Source organism: Bos indicus, chromosome 15 (assembly GCF_029378745.1).
Source record: "Bos indicus isolate NIAB-ARS_2022 breed Sahiwal x Tharparkar chromosome 15, NIAB-ARS_B.indTharparkar_mat_pri_1.0, whole genome shotgun sequence".
Classification (NCBI taxonomy): domain Eukaryota; kingdom Metazoa; phylum Chordata; class Mammalia; order Artiodactyla; family Bovidae; genus Bos; species Bos indicus.
In genome coordinates this window covers 83,726,909-83,751,685 of record NC_091774.1, presented here as the reverse complement: position 1 = coordinate 83,751,685, position 24,777 = coordinate 83,726,909, and the positions used below count along the sequence as shown (strand labels likewise).

The window sequence follows — 24,777 nt, the reverse complement described above, 5'->3', positions numbered from 1 at the left end:
AGAATTATAGGTCCTGTGCTTTCCTATACCTCTGCTTCCTCGTAAGAGCTACTTCACTTATGCCTTACTTCAGAGTGGGTACGACCAAAGACTATAAGAAGTCATGCTTTTAGGCACCGTGGTGGGCACTGTGGTGGGCACAGGAAACATTCAGAGTCCACTTCCTTTTCCTCTTGAGATCAGGGTGCATATTGCATCATAGCTTTAAATCTTCTATTGTAGCTTGCATATTGCAGAGCAATTACAAAGCTCTGTTCGTAGAATTAAATTGGATAGTTATTCAGTGTGAGCAGTTTGCTCCTAGAGTGTTCTGCAGAGCTTTATAACCTTCTGTACTCGTATCAGGAAAAGAGCGATGAATCAGGCATTTGGGCTCAGATAATAAAAGTGTTACATATGAGTTTAAACTTTACATTTATACTCATTTATAATAAAAGATTCTCTGCAAACTAGGGTAAATTTAGTCCATGAAAACCCTATAGGGTAACATCATATTTAAGGGTAAACTGTAACATTTTTTTACCCTAAGATTGGGAACAAAGAATGGTTGTGTATGTTCAGCATTCAAAATACGAAAAAATGTCCAGGAGGCTCTACACAGTTCAGTAAATCAAGAAAAATAAGGAATAAAATTTGTAAATAAAAGTGTCTTTACTGGGAAAATAGATGTCTATCTAGAAAATTCTAGGAAATCAATAATAAAGCTACTAGAGTTAGTAAGTTTTATAAAGTCATAGCATACCAATATATAAAAATAACTGCATTTCTCTTTCTAGGAATGGACATCTGGCAAGTAAAAATTTTAAATGCCATGTACAATAGCAAGAAAAAACATGAAATACTCAGGGGTGAATTTAACAAAATATGCATAAGATTTATACACTGAAAACTACAAACTATTGCTCAGAGAAATGAAAGGAAATATAAGAAAATGTAAACATATCACAGACATTTATAAGAAGGCTAAATATTATGAGTAAGCAGTTTTCTCCAGATCATTTATAAGTTCAATAGAGCTCCAATCAAAATCCAAGGAAGATTTTTGTAGGAACTGATAGTTTCTAAATCAAATCTGGAAATCCTGAACACCTAGAACAGCCAAAAAGTGTTTTGAAAAAGAACAAAGGAGATGTACACTGCTTGGTTTTAAGAATCACTCTTGAGAAGTCACAGGGAAGAAGGCAGAATAGGAAACTCCTGGAACCTGCCTATTCATCTGCGCAATAATCATACTGGCAGAAACTGAAGTAACTATTTTGAAATTCTGGAGTCTGTTTGAACACTTGAAGCTTCCAAAGGACCTCTTGGCTGCTAAACTGGCAAGTTATGTCAGCCAGTTTCAGCCTTCAGAACAGCAGTGAGCACTCATCTCTCACTCCCAGCCCCTGGCAGGAAGCTGGGAGACGACAACGCATGTCCCTAGTGTGACCTGCTGGAGTGGGATGGGCAGTAAGGACCTTGTCTCCCAAATATCAGGTTTCCTGTTTTAATTGTAGGTCAGTGCTTCTCATCACTGAGGTGCAAGTGCAGAGGCTGGATGCCATTGTTTCAATCCATATTGGCTGAGGCAGCTTTGAGGGAAGCTACCCCTATCTTCAACTATTTTTGTTTTGATTTGATGTTCAGAAACAATTATGTATATGTGAAAATGTAGAAGCCCACCATACAGACCTGGAAAAGATGCATGCTGAGAAAAGTCCTGAGAAGCTCTTAAGCTTTCATCTCAGGCTGTTCTCTGGCACTGAGATGCTCAGCTGCTGCTGCTAAGTCACATCAGTCGTGTCCGACTCTGTGCAACCCCATAGACGGCAGCCCAACAGACTCCTCTGTCCCTGGGATTCTCCAGGCAAGAATACTGGACTGGGTTGCCATTGCCTTCTCCAATGCATGAAAGTGAAAAAAGGGAAGTCGCTCAGTCATGTCCTACTCTTAGCGACCCCATGGACTGCAGCCTACCAGGCTCCTCCATCCATGGAATTTTCCAGGCAACGGTACTGGAGTAGGGTGCCATTGCCTTTTCCGCAGAGATGCTCTATGGCAATAAAAACAAACAAGCCCTCTCCCTGAGAAAACCCAAAGGAAAAGGGAGAGTCTGATTTCGAGAGTTCATGCATTATAAGATTCAGATGTCCGGTTTCCAACAAAATAAATCTCAGGGTCTACAAAGAAACAGAAAAATGCGGTTTGTTCAGGGGTGGTGGTTGTTTATTCACTAAGTCATGTCCGACTCTTGCAACCCTGTGGACTGTAGCCCGCCATGCTCCTCTGCCTGTGGAATTCTCCAGGCAAGAATACTGGAGTGGGTTGCCAGTTCCTTCTGCAGGGAATCTTCCCAACCCAGGGATCAAACCCCGGTATCCTGCACTGCAGGTGGATGGACTCCTTACTGACTGAGCCAACAAAATAAATGAGCAGAAATTGCACCTGAGGAACCCCATAATTCAGATATACTAGACAAAGACTTTAAAACAACTCAAAGATCCTAGAAGAGCTGAAGAAAATCATGTGCAAACATAGCAAAATGATATATGAACAAAATGAAGATATAAATAAGATATAAATTATAAAACAGAACCAAAATAATTTCTAGAGCTGAGAAATTTAATAAAAATGCACACCAGAGGGGTTCAGAAGTTGATCTGAGCAGGCAGAAGAAATAATAAATGAACTTGAAGATAGAACAATTGAAATCATTGGGTCTGAGGAACAGAAAGAAGAAATAGTTAAGAGAAGTGAACACAGCCTACGGGACCTGTGAGCTATGAGCGAGCAGACCAACACACGCACGCTGAGATCTCAGAAGAAAAAGAAAAAGAGGAAAAAATAATATTTAGAGAAATAATGACTGAAAATTTACCAAATCTGGTGAAGAATATTCATCTACAAATCTAAGAAGCTCAGTGAACTTCAAACAGGATAAATCCAAAGGGATGCACACCAAAGCACATTTTAATTAAACTGTTGAAGCCAAAGACAGGGAATCTTTTAAACAGCAAAAGTGCCTCATCACATATGAGGAATCCTCAATTAGATTATTAATTTCTTTCATATGTAAAATAAAGATGCTTTAATAATTAAGATTAAGTTGTGTTAGGTGATTATAACAATAACTAACATAGTGAACATTCGATAAATGTGGAGCTACAGTGATTATTATAAATACTATTGGTATCACGAGGGCCTCCCTGGTGGCTTAGAGGGTAAAGCATCTGCTTGCAATGCAGGAGACCCAGGTTCGATCCCTGGGTCAGGAAGATCCCCTGGAGAAGGAAATGGCACCCCACTCCAGTACTCTTGCCTGGAAAATTCCATGGACGGAGGAGCCTGGTAGGCTACAGTCCATGGGGTCACGAAGAGTTGGACACAACTGAGTGAGGACACATTACATTGGTATCACTTGAATAGTTTTCTTCCTCTCTGTTGAGGGGGTTGTTTCAGAGCTTTATGGCCTAGGTATAAGCACCTCATGTTACAATAATATGAATCCCCATTTAGTCTTGTTTTCCATATATTTTGACAGGGAGATAAGGAGTTATGTCTGAACAGAGATGACTATGTACAGCAGAGGAATAAAAAGCAACATGGTTTGTCTCCGAGCGTCGAGTGAACCATCAGTTTTAAGTTTGTCCCTCCTTGATCTTCCTAAACTTAGAAATTGTAATTCAGCCCCTGAGAATACAGCTCTGCTGACTTAATAGGCTAGAGGTCCCCTTGACGTGTCCCAGTAGGAATCCATACTCACAAACGTCATTGAACGCACCTCGTTTGAATTTGCCCAGCAGTTGCTTCTGAAGGAGGCGATGGTCACAGCGATGCTGAGCTCTGCTATGCTGATGATCAGTAAGACCGACAAAATTCCCTGTAAATAATGAAGATAAGTCTACGGCATTTGGAATGAAAGCTGTACCATTTCAAAGATATAAACCAAGGACCAGCACACGGTGTGACCAAGCACGGGAAAGCCCGCGTTTCAGATGCCTCTAGAACCGCAGTGACTGAACTGTTTTCATCCCATGTACGTCTTTCTGATGGGCCGGGACAGTGAACTCCAGTGCCTGTAGAGGCCCCTGACAGCTGTCTCAGACAGGTGAAACAGGGCGGAGAAAGGCCAGAAGGGATATATCCCTCAGTGTCCATCACTCAGTCCCGGGCAACAGTTCCATGTGGGAACATGGGAACCTTGATGCCTCGTGTTCTCTCCTTTCCTAAGGCAGCTGTATCTACACACTGTTAATGTGAGACTTTCCAGGTATTTGTTCACTTCTGTGAACCAAATGGAACAGCCTTTGGGTCTGGCGTAGCCTATAATTGCCATTTTGCACACTCTGCTGTAAGGTGGTGTTTAGTTGCCTTAAAGCACGGAGAAGTGGCAGGGAATAGCATGGTGTCCAAAAAGTTTAGCCTTTGGGAACAAGAAGAGCTGACTGCAGTTGGGTCCAATGTTACACTTAACCTTGGACAAGAGTCTGTCTAAATTTTGATTTCCTTGCAACACAGCCAAAAGTTTGAATATTCTCCTTTTGCTTTTTTTTTTTTTAAGAAAACCACAATGTATGCAGTGGAAAGGCTACCCACTCCAGGGTTCTGGCCTGGAGAATTCCATGGACTGTATAGTCCATGGGGCCACAAAGAGCTGGGCACAACTGACTTTAACTTTCACTGTGAATTTACCAGCTTCAGCTGGTGAACAAGATGGGCTGACCTTGGTCTTTGTGGGACTTCCATCATTGTAAGGGAGGCAGACAGTGACAAATAATTAGGCAATTATTTACTTCACTAAATTATGGTAAGTGCTATGAAAAAACACTGGGGGCTACTATTAATATAAGGGGAGACCTACCCTGGGTGGGCGGAGGTGTGATCAGGAAGGACCCCCTTAAAGAGAATGAGGAGGAGTTCAGCGGGTGGGTGGGAAAAGATAGGTGTTGGGCTGGAGAACATTTGAAGAAAGAAAACGTGGTCTAGAAAACTTAAAGAATTCTAGAAGGTGGAGAGGGCAGCATGCAGTGAGGATAAAGGCCTGGAATAATGCTAGAAGGTTAGGCCAGATAGATGTGTTAGAGTCTTATAAACCTAATAAAATTGGGTCTAAATTCTGTGTTTGACAGGAAGGCACTGCGTGATTCTGATCAGGTGTGTGTTTTTAAGTGACGACTAGCTGCAGTGTAGACGATGGATTGGTGTTCAGGGCAGAAGTCAGTCCAAGAGATGTGTAAAGCCCACTGTTCCTGGGTCTTTTTAGTTTGTTTTTGACCTTTGGGTTGTGCTCAGCAAGGAATTGTGGAGTGATATACGTAGGAGGTCTGGGAACAGAGTCCCCTGGATTCTGAATGCAGGAGCTACTAATCCTCCAGTGCACATCCGTGCCGGGCAGGAGCGGAGTCCGCTGAATGCAGGAGCTACTAATCCTCCAGCGCACATCCGTGCCGGGCAGGAGCGGAGTCCGCTGAATGCAGGAGCTACTAATCCTCCAGTGCACATCCGTGCCGGGCAGGAGCAGAGTCCGCTGAATGCAGGAGCTACTAATCCTCCAGTGCACATCCGTGCCGGGCAGGAGCAGAGTCCGCTGAACGCAGGAGCTACTAATCCTCCAACGCACATCCGTGCTGGGCAGGAGCAGAGTCCGCTGAATGCAGGAGCTACTAATCCTCCAGTGCACATCCGTGCCGGGCAGGAGCGGAGTCCGCTGAATGCAGGAGCTACTAATCCTCCAACGCACATCTGTGCCGGGCAGGAGCAGATTCTGAAAGCAGGAGCTACTAATCCTCCAGTGCACATCCGTGCCGGGCAGGAGCAGAGTCCGCTGAATGCAGGAGCTATTAATCCTCCAATGCACATCCGTGCCGGGCAGGAGCAGATTCTGAAAGCAGGAGCTACTAATCCTCCAACGCACATCCGTGCCAGGCAGGAGCAGAGTCCGTTCATCTGCGCACTTAACCTCAGAAGACAATTTCTTCCTGGTATTGCTAATGTAATGCACGGTGGTGGCCTCCTGGGAAAAGGGATAAGGCTAATAGGGGAGCGTCACGTTCTTGGTCCAGTTAGGATTTTGTCTCTTACACTGTTTTCTGACTTTCCTTAGTAACCTTTTATGAGTCTAATTCTGTAATTTATTTCAGAACGCATCCGAGTGTATCAGGCTCACTTTAACGGGTAAACATGAGGATTAAACAAGACCTCACATTCAGTCACTGATGGCTGTTTTCCTTCTTTATCAGAGGAGACAATTTCCCATGTTCCCACTTCACTTCTCTCCACCCAAGTCAAACCTCATTAGCATTTAAGGACAAAAGCCTTCAATATTTGACTGATTGGGATTGAATGAAAGCCGAAATTTGCTTAGCAATTGCTGACATGCATAAAAATAATGTCATTAAATACTTATTAGATTAATACTTAAAATAATCCCTATATTTTCTGGTAAAGATACGGTTCATCTCTTGTAATGTGTAAAACTCTGTATATAATGATTTGTGCTCTAAAATTATTTTAAAAAACACTTTGTTAAGTGCCTTAGACACTTTCTCCAACTATATTTAGCATTAACTGAGCAAACTTTTTCATGCAAAGATGGGCTCGATAAAGGACAGAAATGGTATGGACCTAACAGAAGCAGGAGATGTTAAGAAGAGGTGGCAAGAATACACAGAAGAACTGTACAAAAAAGATCTTCATGACCCAGATAATCATGATGGTGTGATCACTCACCTAGAGCCAGACATCCTGGAATGTGAAGTCAAGTAGGCCATCACTATGAACAAAGCTAGTGGAGGTGATGGGATTCCAGTTGAGCTATTTCAAATCCTGAAAGATGATGCTCTGAAAGTGCTGCACTCAATATGCCATCAAATTTGGAAAACTCAGCAGTGGCCACAGGACTAGAAAAGGTCAGTTTTCATTCCAATCCCAAAGAAACGCAATGCCAAAGAATGCTCAAACTACTGCACAATTGCACTCATCTCACACGCTAGTAAAGTCATGCTCAAAATTCTCCAAGCCAGGCTTCAGCAATATGTGAACCGTGAACTTCCAGATGTTCAAGCTGGTTTTAGAAAAGGCAGAGGAACCAGAGATCAAATTGCCAACATCCGCTGGATCATAGAAAAAGCAAGAGAGTTCCAGAAAGACATCTATTTCTGCTTTATTGACTATGCCAAAGCCTTTGACTGTGTGGATCACAATCAACTGTGGAAAATTCTGAAAGAGATGGGAATACCACACCACCTGCCTCTTGAGAAACTTATATGCAGGTCAGGAGGTAACAGAACTGGACATGGAACAACAGACTGGTTCCAAATAGGACAAGGAGTACGTCAAGGCTGTATATTGTCACCCTGCTTATTTAACTTATATGCAGAGTACATCATGAGAAATGCTGGGCTGGAAGAAGCACAAGCTGGAATCAAGATTGCTGGGAGAAATATCAATAACCTCAGATATGCAGATGATACCACCCTTATGGCAAAAAGGGAAGAGGAACTAAAAAGCCTCTTGATAAAAGTGAAAGAGGAGAGTGAAAAAGTTGGCTTAAAGCTCAACGTTCAGAAAACGAAGATCATGGCATCCGGTCCCATCACTTCATGGGAAATAGATGGGGAAACAGTGGAAACAGTGTCAGACTTTATTTTTTTGGGCTCCAAAATCACTGCAGATGGTGATTGCAGCCATAAAATTAAAAGACGCTTACTCCTTGGAAGGAAAGTTATGACCAACCTAAATAGCATATTCAAAAGCAGAGACATTACTTTGCCAACAAAGGTCCGTCTAGTCAAGGCTATGGTTTTTCCAGTGGTCATGTATGGATGTGAAAGTTGGACTGTGAAGAAGGCTGAGCACCGAAGAATTGATGCTTTTGAACTGTGGTGTTGGAGAAGACTCTTGAGACTCCCTTGAGATCCAACCAGTCCATTCTGAAGGAGATCAGCCCTGGGATTTCTTTGGAGGGAATGATGCTGAAGCTGAAACTCCAGTACTTTGGCCACCTCATGCGAAGAGTTGACTCATTGGAAAAGACTCTGATGCTGGGAGGGATTGGGGGCAGGAGGAGAAGGGGGCGACAGAGGATGAAATGGCTGGATGGCATCACAGTCTCAATGGAAATGAGTTTGGGTGAACTCCAGGAGTTGGTGATGGACAGGGAGGCCTGGCATGCTGCAATTCATGGGTTCAAAAAGAGTCGGACACGACTGAATGGCTGAACTGAACTGAGCAAACTTTTTAGATCATTCTATTCCTTAATAAGACCAATAAGGTAAAATCAAATCCAATCCCTGTCAGTACTAATAGGAAGAGCTAAATCCTATTGGCCCTTACACCGCGCCGAGTCACGCTCTGGTGTATGTGATCGTCATAATACACCAGTGGGCTATCTTATTGTCTTCATTTTTCAAATGAGGAAAATGGAGGCTTGGAGAAGATGAAATACTAGGCTAAGGTCACAAGCTTATAAGTGACAAAACCAGAAGTCAAGTCCAGACTCTATGGCTCTTGAGTCACACTGGCTCTTCTCAACAGTGAGCTCAAATGCTGAGGCAACCTCGATCACAGGCGTCTAAATGAATGAGTCGATGCACCATGAACATGGTTCACACAAGATGATAGAGACTCACTGCCCAGAACGAAACCACTTACACTGTAAAGGACTCGACCTATCACGCATATTCCTTCAAGGGAAGGCCCGTGGCAGTACTTGTGTTGGTATCTGTAGCTGATGATGGTGAGAATGATTCCAGCCACTGCGACCACAGAACTGATAACATTCAGGCCCGTGACACCTTGTCCCTGGAAAATAGTTTAAAAAATATCAACAAAATAAATAAACACTTTGAAAGAATTTCCTTGTGCTTTTATCTTTCCCCGTAACCCTCAGGGAGGAGTTGCTCCATCAGTATCCTGAATTCATCAAAGTCATAGGCCAGGCCAAGTTTTAGAATGAGCCAGGGAGCTAAGGAAGCAATCCGGGAAGGCAGGGGTGCTCTGTAGTTGGGTGCGTATTCAGCTGGGTCCGACTCTTTGCAACCCCATGGACTGTAGCCCACCAGACTCCTCTGTCCATGGGATTTTTCCAGGCAAGGTTACCGGCATGAGTTGCTATTTCCTATTCCAGGGCATCTCCCTGACCCAGGGATCGAACCTGCATCTCTTGTGTCTCTTACAGTGGCAGGCGGATTCTTCACCACTGCACCATCTAGGAAGCCCCTGGGGTGCTCTGTGGTTAATGCTAAAGAAAACGTCCTTTCTATCCTAATGTGTCATCTTTCATAATCTATAAGCAGAATTGTGTGCTAGAGAGTATCTTGGCCTTGTAATTAGAACTGATTTTTCAGTCCGAGGGCAATGGCACCCCACTCCAGTACTCTTGCCTGGAAAATCCCATGGATGGAGGAGCCTGGTGGGCTGTAGTCCATGGGGTCACTAAGAGTCGGGCACGACTGAGCGACTTCACTTTCACTTTTCACTTTCATGCATTGGAGAAGGAAATGGCAACCCACTCCAGTGTTCTTGCCTGGAGAATCCCAGGGACGGGGGAGCCTGGTGGGCTGCCGTCTCTGGGGTCACACAGAGTCGGACACGACTGAAGCGACTTAGCAGCAGCAGCAGCAGCAGCAGCGAACTAGGACCCTATACACACCAACAGATCTCTTGGAGTTTCCATTTCTGCTTTTACAAGTGAGAGTGGAGTCACCCAACTTTAGGGCATATCTGCTTATTTTAATAGATATTTCATGTAGGTCAGCTGTGTGTCAGGTGCCGCATTAAGCCCGTGATTCACGAAGGTAAACACGAAAGATGAGGTCTTGCCTTCATGTGGCTTACCTCACCCCCTAGAGGATTCAAACCGTAAGCAACCAAATCAGTAACATCTTACAGATGGCAATGAATTTGGACTGAGATTTAATGGTTTCCTTCCTTTGGCTCTCACTTTTCAAACCTCCAAGCTATTAACAGTTCAGATAGCCCCACCAATTTCCTATTCCCTTTACTTCCTATTTTTTTTTAAATTTTGTTTCGTTTTGTTATATAACTCTTGAGTTCCTTTGAAGGAAGAGAGGTGTCATTCATTACCTAATCCCAGCATGGATACTGCTCTTTTAAAAGAGAAACAGAAAAGTCTCCCATCTCAGTTCCGCCGGATGGTTACTATACTCGACTTTGTTACATCTGTTGGAAGTGCAGTGATACATTTATGCATTTACACACCCTGTCCTATCCGGCAGGACGTGTGACTCTCTGTGGTGTAACTTGGAAGTACACCTATGATTTTAATGTTTGCCCCAAACGCAGATCTTTCTCTGCCCATGGGGATTTTGGCAGAAAATGCCCAGGGTCACACGGATATGCCGTCTCGCTCAGTCCTAAGTCTTTTGGTTCCTTCAAGGCTCTGTTCTGGCTCCCAGAGGACATTTCATGGACTAACATCTCTAGCTCAACACCCCCTCAGGTGTATTCTGCTTTACAGTTTACAAAGAGCGTGCACAGCTTAGTCTCCTCTCATCCTCATGACAGTTTTATGATGTCGGCAAACCCCCTTTTATCCCCACGTCACAGGTCAGTAGGATTCTGGGGTCACGTGATTGTGAATTCGGAGGAAGAGCTCTGATGGAGCCAGGTCTTACACCGCCCAGGTTAGCACTGCTGTCCCCGTGACGTAACGGTCTGCCTCCAGCTCAGTGAGTCGTGGGCAGGTCTGCCTTATCCTCGGTCTATCCCTCAGGTCCAAAAGGAAGTCAGTGCAAGAGAAGAATGAAAGTTGAGGCTTCGTCTGCATTGTCCGTATCTATCTCCACAGGTAGAGAGAGATGGAGGCCTTCGTCCCCGCTAGAAGCCCCTGAGGTTTGTAGCTGTCTCTGGCGGATATTGGCAGAGGACCATAAAGAAAGAGGTAAAATGGCTTTGAGAGAAGGTCTACTTCTCCAGGGCCTTAAAAAAATCAGACTGGTTAGGCATGTAAACATTTAAGTATCATTTTGTCTTATATGTGGTATCTTATTAAATCCTCAAAATAATCCTTCAGATTTGACACAGCGATGAGTGGTGGCCTGGATTCAGCCCTAGAACAATCAGCATCAATGCCAGACTCTTTCCTGCAGACTTTGGGCAGACCCCAAGGAGAAGACTCTGTCGTTGTTGGGGTGTGTGTGTGTGTGTGTGTGTGTGTGTGTGTGTGCAGTCACTCAGTTATGTCTGACTCTTGTGACCCTATGGACTGCCCTCGAGGTTCCTCTGTCCATGGGATTCTCCAGGCAAGAACACTGGAGTGGGTTGCCATTTCCTTCCCCAGGGGATCTTCCTGACCCAGGGCTCTAACCCACATTCCCTGCACTGGCAAGCGATTCTTTACCACTGCGCCACCTGGGGAGCCCATTGTTGGGGTGAGGGTGTAACAACTGGGACCCTGGGATTGAATTTGCTTACAGTAGGGTTTATACACCTTGACACAATAAGTATTTGGAGCCAGATACAGTTTTTTTTTTTCTTTTACTATCTTTTGTATTTTAAAATGTTTAGAAACATCTCCAGCCTCTACCCACTAGATGACAACAGCCCTCCTCACCCTACCACCCCTGGCTGTGATGATCAAAATGTCCTCAGCGTGGGGCTTCCCTGGCGGTCCAGTGGTTAAGCCTGTGGCTTCCACTGCAGGGGCCGTGGGTTCCATGCCTGGTCAGGAACTAAAATCCTGCGCTCTGAGCTTGGCAGCCAGGAAAAAAAAAAGTGCCTTCAGGCTTTGTCTAATATTCCTGGGGGTGGAGCTGGAGGAGGCACAAAATTACTCCCAGTTAAGCACTGTTGAGTCAGGAGTGTAAAATGGTCTTTAATAAGGAGCTCCTTTGGTTGATTTGACCAAGGCAGTGGCACCCAGGGGAAGGCTGCAGGGCTCATGCTGCTGCCAAACAGCAGGGGCCTCGACTGCACACTTGATGCGCAAAGACTTCCCTGGAGGGTCCTTTATTACCCAAGGCTTTCTGCCCAAAGATGCTCTAAGAGAAGTACAGTTTCAAACTGCCCAGAAGTCACAAGGCGACTTACCACACACTTGTCATTGCTGTTGGTTCCTGTGAGGTACCCTGTGACAGTGAACTGTGGGGAAGGAAAGAGAAAAGTTACCAGCGATGGAGCGCTTGACTGCCCTACGGTATAACCTCCTTCGGAGACTATATCGTAACCGACATGTCTGTGACCCTCCCAGACCCTTCCGTAACTGGCCTCTTCCATCAGGGAAGGACGGTGGGCCCTGACGTAAGAAAAAAATCCTGTGCTGGCCATGCTTGTCACTCAACAAGGGCTCTTTGCCCGCGTAAGGTCCAAAAGGTACCACCCTGCTGGGCTCCAAAAGAAAGACGTCCTGGGCTCTGGGCCTGGAATAATGAAGGTGAGCTCTGTGTGCTCTGAGTAAGTGCGGGGCCTGGAATCTAGTCTTATCTTACCCACTTATTTATATGAGACACAAAGAGCCTGGCTGTTGTTTAGTCGCTCTTTGTGACTCCATGGACGGTAGCCCGCCAGGCTCCTCTCTTCATGGGATTCTCCAGGCCAGAATATTGGGTGGGTTGCCATTTCCTTCTCCAGGGGATCTTCCCAACCCAGGGATTGAACCCACGTCTCCTGGAGAAGAAGGCATCAGAGGATGAGATGGCTGGATGGCATCACTGATGCAATGGATATGAAGGAGATCATGAGGGACAGGGAGGCCTGGCATGCTTCAGTCCATGGGGTCGCAAAGAGTCGGACACGACTGGGCGACTGAACAACAGCAACTTCTGCACTGCAGGTGGATCCTTTACCACTGAGCTCCCGGGAAGCGCAGAGAGCTTAGAACCGCACAGAAGAAATGAGACCGGTGTTCCCCAGGGTGGGGTCCATATTTTTTTTTAATGTTCCAATAATGAGAACCTCTGCCATGGGAATTGGTTTTCCACTTTGGGGATATTGGGCCTTGGAGTCAAGGACCTTGAGAAGACATGTAGGGATCAGAATGTTACCTCTGATGCCTCCTTCAGCTTCACCTCCCAGCTTGGGTCACCGATCAGGCTAGCTCTACTTCCAGGTCATTCTCGAAGCCGTCCGCCTTTATCTTTGCTGCCGCCCAGAGAGTTCAAGGTACCACCTCTCCATTTCTGGAATCCTGCAGCCTCCCCGCAGCTGGTTCTCCCAGATCTGCTCTTATCATGCTTGGGCTCATTACCCTCTCAGGGGACATAACATTTTAGAGATAACAAGTCTTCCGATCTTACTAACCTTGCTCTCGTATTAAAGCACCACATTCTTTTTACGACCATAAGGATCGGCATGACCTGGTTCCAGCCTACATTTTTGGCCTCCTTTTATGCCACTGCAATAGACTCATTGGTCTTCTTTCTGTTGCTCTCGCCCACATCAAGCCCTCAGCTCATGCTTCACTGTTGCCGGGAGCGAGCTTTCCCTCTACTTTGTGCGGTGAACACCCACGTGCAGAGCGCCTCCCTGGCCTCCCAGCACAGGTGAGTCCCCATTAAATGTTCACCTGACGCCTGGAACTCCTCCGAGGGCGCAGCAGGATGTGGTGACGTGCCTGTGGAGCTGCTTGCACTTTCGCTTATAGCCTAGCCACCAGATGCCTAACCCTGTCTATTTCTAAGCGCAGCTCGTCACTTCTCCCAAAGAGGGCCTTGTCCACCAGGGCCCTGGCACCTAGGACCCTCCTGCAGATGTAGGATGGGTGCTCAGTAAATACCTCTTCAGTGAAGAGTGGAGTTTTAAAAAGTAATGTGCCAGACCCTCATTGTCGTTCACGCGTGCCGATCACACAGTATCACGCTGGGAACGTCCTCTCGTGACGTGGGGAAGCGAGGAGCTGGTCTGCCTGCTTTCTGTGTGTGCGCTGTGAAAGTCACGCTGTCTCACGCCATTGACGTTTGGGAAATGGAAGCTAGCAGCACTGCTGGTGTCTCAGGAAAGGTTCGGGGTGTTTGTGCTCATCAAGAGAGGCAGGGCGTTAACAGAGACAGTGTCTCATTTCTTCATTAGTTCACCCATGTGTTCACAGAGCGATTCATTCACGCCTGCTATGCAGCAAGCATGACTCTGAGGTCTGAGAATGTAACGACAACTCTAACAGACAACACTCATGCCCTTTTGGGACTCTAGGTTTTAATAGCGGAAGCTCTACAGAGTCTAGCCTTAAATATGATGGCATAAGATTAGGAACCAAGGCTGTGGGGATTGGACAGATATAGGTCTGTACTAGGAATTATGTTTACGATTCTTTCATTAGCTGGATGAATGACATTCATAAACTGTCTCTGGGCATAATGAAGCAGTTGAGCCATAATAATGTGTTAAAATTCTCCTTAAGCTTTGAGAGGCTGTGATTGTGAGTGTTAGCCAGGCAGGTTTAAATTGCTACCTACTCCCAAATTCCATTTTTTTTATTTGCAAAGGGAAAAGTAGGATATATGCCCATCTAATCTCCCAGATTGGTAGTAAGGAGCAAATGACTTACTATACACACGAGGGCTGGAAAACTTTTCAACACTGTACACGTAAGAATGGTTATCACCATGAGGATGGTGGTACTGCCATGACCCAGATGGAATCACTTCTTTTCCCGGGGAGGGGATTGGCTATCTGGTCTCCTTGGGGACCACCTGCGTGGGATTCATTGTCTCAGGACTGGAGTCAATTCAAACCAGTCTTTTGGTAATTCCTCCAAAGCTCCTAACAGTACTCACAATAAATGCTCCCCAGAATGGATATCCTGTCAAGAAAACCAGGGGGAATCTTTGGGCGAAGTTGAAGTAATTCAATGCAAATATAGCTCCGATGCCGGCAATGATCAGGGCAAGCAGGACCTGGGAAGCCTGTGAAGAGAAGAATGGGCCGGTGAGGCCACGCGTGCCCGGGCTCTCTGGAGCCTCCCAGGCGAGTGGGCATCGCCACTAGAATGTCGCCCCCTCCGCCTGCGTGCCTTCCCCTCCTGTTTACCCACCACTCAGGCTTTCAGGAGGCCCGGCGGCCTTCCTCCCCTCACTCCCCTGTGTCCGTGTCCGAATCCTTCATGCTCACCCTTCCCTGCTGACAGTGTCTCTGGGGTTATCAGTCCGTCTTGCATCTCACGGGTTTGAGCATGTGTCTGACTCTCCCTCTAAATTTGCGGTCCTCGGCTTTCGGCACCAGGGACCAGTTTCGCGGAAGACAGTTCTTCCACAGCCGGGGGGTGGGGTGTGGGCGCTGGGGAGTATGGTTTGGGGATGGTTCTGGAAAGAGGCGTGAACCTCGATCCCCCACAGGCGCGGTTCACAGTCGCCTTCACACTCTGATGAGACTCTAGAGCTGCTGCTGATCTGACAGGTGATGCCGTGAGCAGCTGGGGCTGCTGGAAACCCAGATGAAGCTTCGCCCCCCGCCCGCCTGGGGCTCACCGCCTGCTCTGCGGCCCGTTTCTCACAGACCATGGGCTGCCACGGAGCCCTGCCCTAGACGGCAAGCTTCTCAGGACGCCGATCCCAAACTACTCACCTTGACATTCTTTCCCCTTCTGTAGAACCAGCCTCCTGTTACCATCCTCACCCCAACACACACACACACATTTTCCACATTAAATATAGCCTTTGAGAATTATGGTAACCGCTCCAGTACTCTTGCCTGGAAAATCCCATGGACGGAGGAGCCTGGTGGGCTACAGTCCATGGGGTCGCAGTCAGACACGACTGAGCGACTTCACTTTCACTTTCTTTTCTTTCTTTTTTGAGAATTGTAGCCTCAGTCCAGTGCTCTGAAAGTGTATGAAGTTCCCTGAGCTGGAGCAGAGAAGTTGGGGGGAGGTTATGCCTCACCTCTTGATGCGAAGGCCTGTCCAGAGCCAAGAGTGACCCCGTGGGCCCCTCAGCCCATTAGGGGTCACAGGGAGAGGGGAGCGTGGTGGTTCCTGGGGGTCCGCGGCTTTCCTCAGCGCAGAGCGTCTCTGCGTCCGCTCAGGCGTCTGGGTTCCCCCAGGCCACACGTCTATGGCCCTGGGTCACAACTGTCCCGGTAGTGTTCTGATTCTTGTACTAAGGATGGGGGCTGTGCACACAGCTTTGCTCTAGTCTATTTATGACAGATTGTGTGTGTATCAACACTGCAGCTCACTATGAGCTTTGAGGGTGGTTTTCAAAGAGCTCCCAATGCCTGTAACAACACAAAGGCGATGTTTAACTTCACCTCCAAAGGCTTTTAGCTCCGAGAGAGGTGCTCCCACAGCCCAAGCTCACTCCTTTAATAAGATATTTAGGAAAGTGGCCCTGGTTTCCTCCATCCCCCCTGCTGGGATTCAAAGATGATCACTAGCTCCTCCTGAAACAGGCCAGGGATTTCCTCAGAGTTAGTGGTCTTATTCGTGACAGTTGAGCTTTCTATTTCTTAGAGTTAAATAAGCCCTCAGAAGCATTGCTGAGAAATGAGCAAACCCTGCATGTTTCTAAACAGAACTTTAATTCCCTTGTTGATCAAAACATAGGGACGTTTTGTGACAACCTAGAGGAGTGGGAGGGGGTTTCAGGAGGGAGGGGACACGTGCGAGAAAGGCTGATCCGTGTTGACGTCCGGCAGTGAAAGTGAAAGCCGCGCAGTCGCGTCCGGCTCTTTCCATCCCATAGACTGTACACTCCATGGGATTCTCCAGGCCAGAACACTGGAGCGGGGAGCCTCTCCCTTCTCCAGGCGGACCTTCCCAACCCAGGGATCAAACTCAGGTCTTCTGCATTGCAGGATGTATGGCAGAGGCTGGCACAATATTGCAAAGCAATTATCCTTCAATTAAAAATAAATAAATACTTTGTCAACAAAGGTCCATCTAGTCAAGGCTATGGTTTTTCCAGTGGTCATGTATGGATGTGAGAGTTGGACTATAAAGAAAGCTGAGTGCAGAAGAATTGATGGTTCTGAACTGTGGTGTTGGAGAAGACTCTTGAGAGTCCCTTGGACTGCAAGGAGACCCAACCAGTCCATCCTAAAGGAAATCAGTCCTGAATATTCATTGGAAGGACTGGTACTGAAGCTGAAGCTCCAATACTTTGGCCACCTGATGCGAAGAGCTGACTCATTTGAAAAGACCCTGACGCTGGGAAAGATTGAAGGTGGGAGGAGAAGGGGACAACAGAGGATGAGATGGTTGGATGGCATCACTGACTCAATGGACATGGGTTTGGGTGGACTCCAGGAGTTGGTGATGGACAGGGAGGCCTGGTGTGCTGCAGTCCATGGGGTCGCAAAGAGTCGGACATGACTGGGCTACTGAACTGAATTGAAATAATTTGTAAAATGTAGGGAAGTGGTCTTGTAGGCTACATGTTAGCTCTTCTACTGAATATCCAATTATGTGTACATGCTCATGACTTAGAAGGCTGCAGGGACTTCCCTGGCCGTTCAGTGGTTAAGAATCTGCCTTGCAGTGCAGGGGATGCAGGTCCATCCCCTGGTCAGGGAGTTAAGGTCCCACATGCCGAGGAGCAACTGAGCCCACATGCCACAACTACTGAACCCACGAGGCACAACTAAGAGTCCATGCGCCACAAAAAGATCCCACCTCCTGAAACTAAGGCCCAAGGCAGCAAATAGTAACAGATAAATGAATAAATAGACAGGCTATCTCTTTTTAAAAGAGTATAAGAAAGAAGGATGTATTTTAGATGACAGATGAGGGGAAACTGAGGGGATCAATGTCTTTTCTGAAAAGCATCTCTGCAAACATACTTGGAGAAATAACATGGTCTCCTTTCCAAGAAGACCCATGAGTGGGCGAGACTTACCCCCAGGACTTTCGGCTCTCCCTTCAGGAATTCCAGCAGAGAACTGTGAGGGCCATAGGGAAGTGCAGTCAGTACAGTTTCGTTTGGTTGTACACTGATGACGTGGGTTGATCTTTTGACCTCAGATGATGATTCCATGATTCAATGGCAAAACTCTATGAAAAAAAATGGGTGAGTAACCATTGCAGCCAAAATCATGGTCTGCCATCAGTCTCACATGGAGTCCTTGGCAATGAGCCCTTAGCAATTACCCAGCACTAGAACCACAGAATCACAGTCATTGAGTCACAGAGTCCTAGAATTCTAGAGCATCTTCTTCTGTCTTCCTGGTGAAGGATCCGGTTATCTGGAAGACTTGCTTTATTGTCCACTTATTTGTAAACAGATGGTCAACACAAAATAAACAGGTGGTGTACCAACAAATCCCAGGGCCTGTGTTCATGGGCTAGAAAGGAACTAAATGAGGAAACACCCACGGTGTTCCTGGCACTGCGGAAGGGGTTCTGTTTTAACATGTATTCACATTGATTCTTTTAACATTTCTACCATCCTGAAAATGAGGTACAGAAGGTTAAACTGTTCGAGGCCACGTACCGAGCGGCGGGGAAGGAGTCAGACCCTGCCCGCCTGCCTCCAAACTCTGCGTCAGCCGGGCTGCCACCCTCTTTCGAAAGGCGTTTCCCACTCGTGGTTGACTGATTGTCTCAGTACTGATTAACCATCTTTCTTTCCAGCGTGAAAATCAGTACATGCAGGTATTGGACCAGATGTAGTTGCCACTTCCATAGGGTGTAACTCTAGCTTTCAAAAAGACAGGTAAGATGAAGTCAAGTGAGAGTCTTCCTGGTTAGAGCTATGCAAATGCAACTCAAACAATGTAAAACTCTGTATGGAATTTTGCTTTCCGTGTTTGTGTGTGCGTGTGTGAAAGTCACTCAGTTATGTCTGACTCTTTGCAACCCCATGGACTGTAGCCTTCCAGGCGCCTCTGTCCGTGGAATTCTCCAGGCCAGAATACTGGAATGGGTAGCCATTCCCTTCTCCAGGGGATCTTCCCAACCCGGGGATCGAAGCCAGGATCGAATCCGCATTGCAGGTGGATTCTTTACCATCTGAGCCACCAGGGCAGCCCAACATAGGGCTGTAGTGAGAATTAAATGAGATAATCTGCATAGCACACTTTTGTAAGTGCTGGTGTTATCACCACTGTAGTGAAGAGCAGATGGATGGTAGGAGAGAAAGGGTGTCTGAGTCTAGTGCTGTGCTTAGTCGCTCAGTCCTGTCTGACTCTTTGTGACCCCAGGGACTGTAGCCCGCCAGGGTCCTCTGTCCACGTGGATTCTCCCCGAAAGGATACTGGAGTGGGTTGCCATGCCCTCCACCAGGGGATCTTCCCAACCCAGGGATCGAACCCAGGTTTCCCACATTGCAGGCAGATTCTTTACCATCTGAGCCACCAGGGAAGCCCCTTTTTGTAATTTTTAAAAAACGTTTATTCATTTACTTACTTTATTTTGGCTGTGCTGGGTCTTTTCTCTGTAGCAGTGAATGGGAGTTCTCTCTAGTTGCGGTGAATGGGCTTCTCACTGCGATGCTTCTCTTCTTGTGGAGCACCAGCTCTCGGGCGAACAGGCTTCAGTAGTTGCAGCACATGGGCTCAGTGGTTGTGGCTCCCAGGCCCTGGAGCATGGGCTTGGTGGTTGCAGCTCCCGGGCCCTGGAGCACGGGCTCAATGGTTGCGGCTCCCGGGCCCTGGAGCTCGGACTCGGTGGTTTCGGCTCCTGGGCCCTGGAGCTCGGGCTCAGTGGTTGTGGAGCATGGGCTTAGTTGTTCCATGTGGCCTGTGGGATCTTCCTGGATCGGGGATTGAACTCTTGTCTCCTGCTTTGGCAGGTGGATTCTTTACCACTGAGCCACCAGGGAAGCCCCGTTTTCCATGTTACTCCTTGCTATTCTTACATTTGTTATGATTTTAACAATTAAACCATAAAGCAAATAGTTTCACAAAACCTCCCATAATGTTCAAATATTACCTTGAGTATTTCCTAGTTATAGCAGGGTTTCTTAACCTTGACATGGCTGGCATGTGGGGCCTGAAGATTCTTTGCCACCATAGAAAGTTGTTCTGTGCATTGTAGCATCTCCCAGGGCTGGAGATTAGAGGATGCCTTCAGCTCCTTGCCTACTCAGTGAGGCTGCTAACTCACTTCAGCAAGGAGACTCTCACTGGAGTTGGCTAAGATCAGAAGGATCAGAGAGTTTGTGATAAGGATCTGAGTATGTGTGACTCAGCCAGTGATTCTGGGTTAAGTTTCTGAGGAAGATGCATTTTTAGAAAATCAGGGCTGAGAACTTGGACTTCTAATATGTATGATAAATGTCTGCAGTGTCTTCTTGGGCTTGGTTGAAACTTTTCACACCTTTTCTTGCTACAAGTTTCTTAGATCTTCCTGTTAGTGATTCTTGCTAATTGATTTCCCAAACTGAATGTGGTTATGAAGCAAAAAGTAAGGAGCCAAGACAGACTCCCAAATTTCTGACTTTAGAACTGAGCAGATGGTCACTCCAATTTTGACAGACAACCAGGCTAGGGGTAAGGGTTTGGATGAGAGGTTAGAAATGAAAGGTGAAATGTCCTTACCAATCCTCCCATCAGTTTGCAATATTAACCTAGATAATGCTGAATACAATCCTCTAGATATTCTGAAGAAACTTTCTATTAACAGTAGAAAGTAAATAAGAAATAGCTCTTGGATAACATACAATTTTATTGCATTGCTTGGCTTATTGGGTAAAAAGAAATCTCAAAGTTTCTCCAGCCCCAGTGTAAAATATTCACACACACACACACACACACACACACACACACTTGAAAACATTCTAGTGCACTCTAGAGCACTAGTATCCAGATCAAGAAAAACTGTCTCCAGGAACCCGTGGGCCCTCTGGGTCCCCTTCCAATCATCACCTGCAAAGGTAACCACTATCCTGACCCTCTCAGTTAGATTCCACGTGTACACGTGGAATCATACACTGTGGGAGTCGTCCATGTGGCATATAATTGCTGTTTGTCCACTTGCGTTGGTATATCACACGCCATTGTTTGTGTGTGTTAGTCGCTCAGCTGTACCTTTTGTGACCCCCAGGACTGAAGCCCGCCAGGCTCCTCTGTCCATGGAGTTCTCCAGGCAAGAATACTGGAGTGGGCTGCCATGCCCTTCTCCAGGGGATCTTCCTGACGCAGGACCTGAAGCTGGGTCTCCTGCGTTGCAGGGAGACTCTTTACCGTCCGAGCCACCTGGGAAGCCCATCCATTGTCCGACTACACCACGGTTTTATTTGTCTCTCCTACTCTTTGGCATTTGGAGAGTTTCCTGTAGGGGCTCTGGTGTGTATCACTTTGGCATTTGGAGAGTTTCCTGTGGGGCTCTTGTGTGTATCACTTTGGCATTTGGAGTTTCCTGTGGGGCTCTGGTGTGTATCACTTTGGCATTTGGAGTTTCCTGTAGGGGCTCTGGTGTGTATCACTTTGGCATTTGGAGAGTTTCCTGTAGGGGCTCTGGTGTGTATCACTTTGGCATTTGGAGTTTCCTGTAGGGGCTCTGGTGTGTATCACTTTGTGCCCATCTTTGTACGTGTCACTCGGAAGGCATGCTGTGGATTTCTGTCGCACGTTCCCTCTAGGATAGGCCTCAGCCTAGACCAGGGGAGACAGTAGGAGCCTCTTTATTGGGCAGTTCTATTCACTCCAGTACAGTAACAAGTTAATTATATTTCTATGTGTCTAATTTCTTGTTTGGTCTAGGACTTAGATGGGAGAGAGCGTTCTGGTTAAATTCGATCTTTGAGTTTAGATATTTAAGAATAAGGTTGTTAAATGAGACAGAGAACAGAGGCATATTCAACTGACAGAAATAGAGCCGTATTATTGTAGAAGTATTTTTTAATTGAAGTGTTCTTGGAATCCATGATGTTTAAAATTTAAGCAATGTGAGTATGAAAGCGCTACAGAAGCAGGGCCTATAAACCACACGACTCGCCAGCTCACACCAGCGCAAGACCACACATCCTCTCGTCTTTTTGTTTTTCCTGGGGTTTAGCTGCTTTGCCGAATCGTGTTAGTCTCGTGAGTCTGCCGTCCATGCACACGCGCTCCCTCTTTGCCAGCCCAGAGCGCTGAGAAAAGGCCCTGTGCTATGCGGCAGGTTCTTATTAGTTATCTCATCCGTCGTGATGTGCGTATGTCGGCTCCGGTCCCCCAGTTCTTCTTATTCGTGACTGAATGAACGCAGGGCTGTCACAGTCGACCGTTTCCACCAAAAGACAGAAGCGTATGCAGCTGCTAAGAGCTCCAGCACCGTGAAGTTGAGCATCACCAGCAGGACACCCTGTAAGTCAACACAGGGATGGTTGGTGCCCGACTCGTTCAGGAGACAAGACTGCGAGTGAAGACTCTAACAGTGGAGAGAGGAAGGGGCGGTGAGGACCACGTCATCCTCTTTCCTGCTTTTCCTTTCGGATCTCTGAACCAAAGCAGGGAAATGAATAGCAAGGGTTTCCACTCAAGACCTCGGTATTCCACACTCAGAGATGAGAGTCAGCCTTCATTCACCTGTGTGTGTGTGAAAGCTGCTCAGTCGTGTTCGACTCCTGGCGACCCCATACAGTCCATGGGATTCTCCAGGCCAGAACACTGGAGTGGGGAGCCGTTCCCTTCTCCAGGGGATCTTCCCAACCTAGGGATCGAACCCAGGTCTCCCGCGTTGCAGGCAGATTCTTTACCAGCTGAGCCACCAGGGAGGTCGCTCACTTACCTATAGGCGCTCCTATTATTTTCTCTTTTTTCTTGAGTGTCTTTGGTTGCCATGCTGTTTCTAGGTGTGGGCTTTTTATTCATCCTGCAACAATCTCAGTGCAGTCCTTCAGTCTGAACTCCCATATCTTTCTTAAATTCTGCCAAGTTCTTGCTTATTTCTATTGCATCCTCCCTGTCTACCACGCTGTCCCACTGGAGCTCATATGAGATGTGTTGAACCTTCTCCCTTCACTGTGTCCTCAGTGTCTTTTAACTTCTCATTGATATTTTCTAAATTTTTATCTTAGTGTATTGTGTTCTATGTGGTTTAATCAGACCTATATGTTGTATCTCCTATTTAACTGATGCTAAGTTCTTAATTTCAAATATTTTAATTTTCATTTATAATCATACTATTTGGCTCTTTTTCAGATCCACTTGTTTTTTTGTTCATTGCCATATTCTTTCATTTGGTTTTAATTCCTTTTTAAATATCTTTAATCGTTTAAAATGCAGTTTCATTATAGCATTTTTTCAAATTATGATGTAATCTCTAACTCTCAGGTAACTACATTTCATGTTTGTCCTATTTTCTGCTATCCCTCATTTTTTCCCTTAATGTTTTTCAAAATATTTTCATTCTTAGATAACTTCAGTGTGTGGGCGATGATGGTTGGAGAGTTCATGGTAGGTAGGAGACGCATAATTTGGACTTACAGACATCTCTGTTGATGGAGAAGACTCTTGAGAGTCCTTTAGATTGCAAAGAGTCCATCCTAAAGGAAATGAAGCTTGAACATTCATTGGAAGGACTGATGCTGAAGCTAAAGCTCCAATAGTTTGGCCACCTGATACAAAGACCTGACTCACTGGAAAAGACCCTGAAGCTGGGAAAGATAGACAGCACAAGGAGAAGGGGACACAGAGGACGAGGCGGTTAGAGAGCATCACTGACTCAGTGGACAAGAACCTGAGCGAACTCCAGGACACAGTGGACAACAGAGGAGCCTGGAGTGCTGCGGTCTATGAGGCTGCAAAGGGTGGGACACGCATTAGTGACGGAACAACAGTAACTCTTGATGGGAGTTGGGTTTGATTCTGATAGTACCTTGGGAGTTTCACAGATCCGGGGACAATTTTAAGTTAGTCATTTTAGTCAAGGTTCCTCTATTTTATATGTAATTTCGGATTTGGGTACCCTATCTGCACAAGGCTTGGGGAGATGATTTCATCCTATAAACCTTTATGGAAGAGTTTCTGGAAGCTTCTTGAGATGCAGGACAGAGTGTTCTCCTTGTCTTATTTCTTAAATAGGCTAAATATTTAGTCTCAGCTCCTAACATTTTGCAGAGCACTCGGTGCGAGCTTCCTACATCCAGCGTGCCTGAAGAGCCTCAGATCCTATCATGGGAATTAAACTTCCATGAGCCCACCTCCAACATCTATGTTCCTTCCAGGCCGCCATGGTCTTCTGACCTCTGCTCTGGCTTTAATATCCTTCTTAGTTTTCTAGGATGTAAGATGACCTTCCTGCCACCCTCCCTTCTTTCTGTCTTCCATCTCTTGATATGTATTTTTAACTTTAACTTTGTTACTTTCCCCAGGTAATCTTTACGTTAATAAAGAGAGTGGGCTTTGAATTCTGCCCGGTCTGCCGAGTCGCAGCTCCTCTGATGTTGCAGGAAGTTCTCTTTGGCTCTAGTTACCTGAGCGGGGGAGGCAGTTTGAGATGCGTTTTTGCTGAATTAAGGTCTGATTACCCACGGCGGGAGAGCGCCTCTCCCATTCTCCTTGCTTTGCCTGACCTCTCCCGTGCACCAGCGTTGTTCTGTCTGCTGGGCTTCCTCAAGCTGAGTTCCAGCCAGATGAGTCTCTGTACCCTTCCACTTCCTCAAGCTCCTGGATCAAAGCAGATGCTTTTGGCAACCTCTGGGTCCCACAGGCAACCTCAGAGAAGGCTGTGAGTTCAGAAACGCACACACAGTCTCTGTGATTCAAGAGACAGATCCAAGGGGATGACACAGATTGCCTTTGTCTCCCCAGCTCAGACGAAGAGGAGTCACAAGGGGAGTAACCCTTCTCCTAAAAGGGCCAGAGTTTATGGTTTCCAAACTCTGAGCCTGCATATAGAGGACTGACCAAGCCAAGATGGTCATAATCAACAGGTGATGACCATCAGGTTTGGGGGAAGTGTGGCAAGAAGATGGTGCCAAG

The 24,777-nt window shown here is 46.5% G+C and overlaps 2 protein-coding genes and 1 long non-coding RNA gene across 4 annotated transcripts in view; 1 reads left to right on the top strand and 2 right to left on the bottom strand.

Annotated features, from left to right (window-relative positions):
- LOC109569991 (membrane-spanning 4-domains subfamily A member 14) overlaps positions 1-21,553 on the bottom strand; it is a 31,726-nt gene extending 10,173 nt beyond the window's left edge. Inside the window, exons 1-7 of the mRNA XM_070767518.1 lie at positions 19,277-21,553; positions 18,363-18,565; positions 17,769-17,923; positions 14,712-14,840; positions 12,031-12,081; positions 8,632-8,781; positions 3,761-3,859 (exon numbers count right to left, since the gene is read on the bottom strand). Coding sequence (XP_070623619.1) covers positions 3,761-3,859; positions 8,632-8,781; positions 12,031-12,081; positions 14,712-14,840; positions 17,769-17,906 — 567 coding nt within the window. The 5' untranslated portion in view covers positions 17,907-17,923; positions 18,363-18,565; positions 19,277-21,553. The remainder of the gene's footprint in view (positions 1-3,760; positions 3,860-8,631; positions 8,782-12,030; positions 12,082-14,711; positions 14,841-17,768; positions 17,924-18,362; positions 18,566-19,276) is intronic.
- LOC139176111 (uncharacterized) overlaps positions 3,853-24,777 on the top strand; it is a 26,979-nt gene continuing 6,054 nt past the window's right edge. Inside the window, exons 1-3 of the long non-coding RNA XR_011560603.1 lie at positions 3,853-4,786; positions 10,790-10,882; positions 13,383-13,481. This is a non-coding gene — a long non-coding RNA (uncharacterized lncRNA). The remainder of the gene's footprint in view (positions 4,787-10,789; positions 10,883-13,382; positions 13,482-24,777) is intronic.
- LOC109569990 (membrane-spanning 4-domains subfamily A member 7-like) overlaps positions 21,694-24,777 on the bottom strand; it is a 26,709-nt gene continuing 23,625 nt past the window's right edge. For both annotated transcript variants that reach the window (XM_019975822.2, XM_019975821.2), the window contains one exon: positions 21,694-22,156. In XM_019975822.2, coding sequence (XP_019831381.2) covers positions 22,037-22,156 — 120 coding nt within the window. In that variant the 3' untranslated portion in view covers positions 21,694-22,036. The remainder of the gene's footprint in view (positions 22,157-24,777) is intronic.